This window comes from Penaeus monodon, chromosome 20 (assembly GCF_015228065.2).
Source record: "Penaeus monodon isolate SGIC_2016 chromosome 20, NSTDA_Pmon_1, whole genome shotgun sequence".
Taxonomy (NCBI): domain Eukaryota; kingdom Metazoa; phylum Arthropoda; class Malacostraca; order Decapoda; family Penaeidae; genus Penaeus; species Penaeus monodon.
In genome coordinates, this window is record NC_051405.1 from 44,788,725 (window position 1) to 44,789,860 (window position 1,136).

The window sequence follows — 1,136 nt, forward strand, 5'->3', positions numbered from 1 at the left end:
AGTAGTGTGTAAAACTATATACTATATATTTTTAATACTTCATAATGTTACCATGATTACTTTTGAAAGGATGCTTGTTAATACATGAAGATATAAATTTTCATCTTGTATTTTTGCATAATTTCAGACCACCTTCTCTTGAACACTTCCTGCACCTTCTAAACACAAACCACACTCCACAAACTGATATAGCATGAAACTGAGTATACTGTGCACATTATGTGGCTAGCATGTCAATTTATTAATGACTTAGATGAGAATAATTCTTCAAAATTCTGATTTTGAGTAAAGCCCCCACTCCTATTAAGCTCCATCACTTTTTCAACTTTATGGCTGCACGATGTAGTTACTATTACGAAGGAGAAAACATTAACTCTTCTCTTCTCCACAAGGAGAACATATGGATTTATTAATTTTTCAATAATTAACCCTATTAAGCCAACTAATGCAATGCATGCAAAATCCACTTTCTATCGGTCTTGAAAAATGCAACTTAAAGAGGGCATAAGGCTTATGTTGCCTTCACTGGTGGTATCAAGATAATGAGAGCTAGCTGGAGGTCCTAGGATGCCAAAAAGCGTCTAGTTCAGTCACCGACAAAGGCCAAAAATCACACATTTATCAGCATTTAGAGCATAAACCCCCCAGAACCAATTTTACATAAAATGATCTCTCTCAGAGCAAAGTTAAAGGTCTTCCTTATTTTTATCTCTGAACAAGGAATATTCACAGGTTCAGGAAGGAAAAACATAAGGCAGAGATTGGCAGAGAGGAGCAGAATGTTCCCGCCCAAGACAAACTCACACAGAACAAACATCAGCAAAGGAAGATCCCCTTAGTACACTTACCAATCTAAAGGTGAGGTTTTGACCCATTTCTGGATGTTGAGTAATTTTGTCTAGGTTTGCAGCAATGACGACCAAGTCCCGGCCGTCGACTAGACCGGCTGCCACCAGTTCCGAGGCAACCCCTTCCGAAGTGTCTCGACCAACGGTGAACTCGAACCGAATATCATTCAGTTCTCTCTTTTGGTTCCTGCAAGGGATTGAAGCTTGTAAAAACCAACATTGTTTTGATAATCCCCGAGGAAGTGAACTTTCTGGTGGAAGGGCATGAGGATATAGAGAAAGAATGGA

The 1,136-nt window shown here is 38.9% G+C and overlaps 1 protein-coding gene across 1 annotated transcript in view; it reads right to left on the minus strand.

The window, feature by feature from the left end:
- Window positions 1–1,136, minus strand: part of LOC119585868 (serine/threonine-protein kinase OSR1-like) — a gene marked incomplete in the record, with an annotated part of 62,819 nt that overhangs the window by 1,789 nt on the left and 59,894 nt on the right. Inside the window, 1 exon segment of the mRNA XM_037934598.1 lies at window positions 849–1,035. Coding sequence (XP_037790526.1) covers window positions 849–1,035 — 187 coding nt within the window.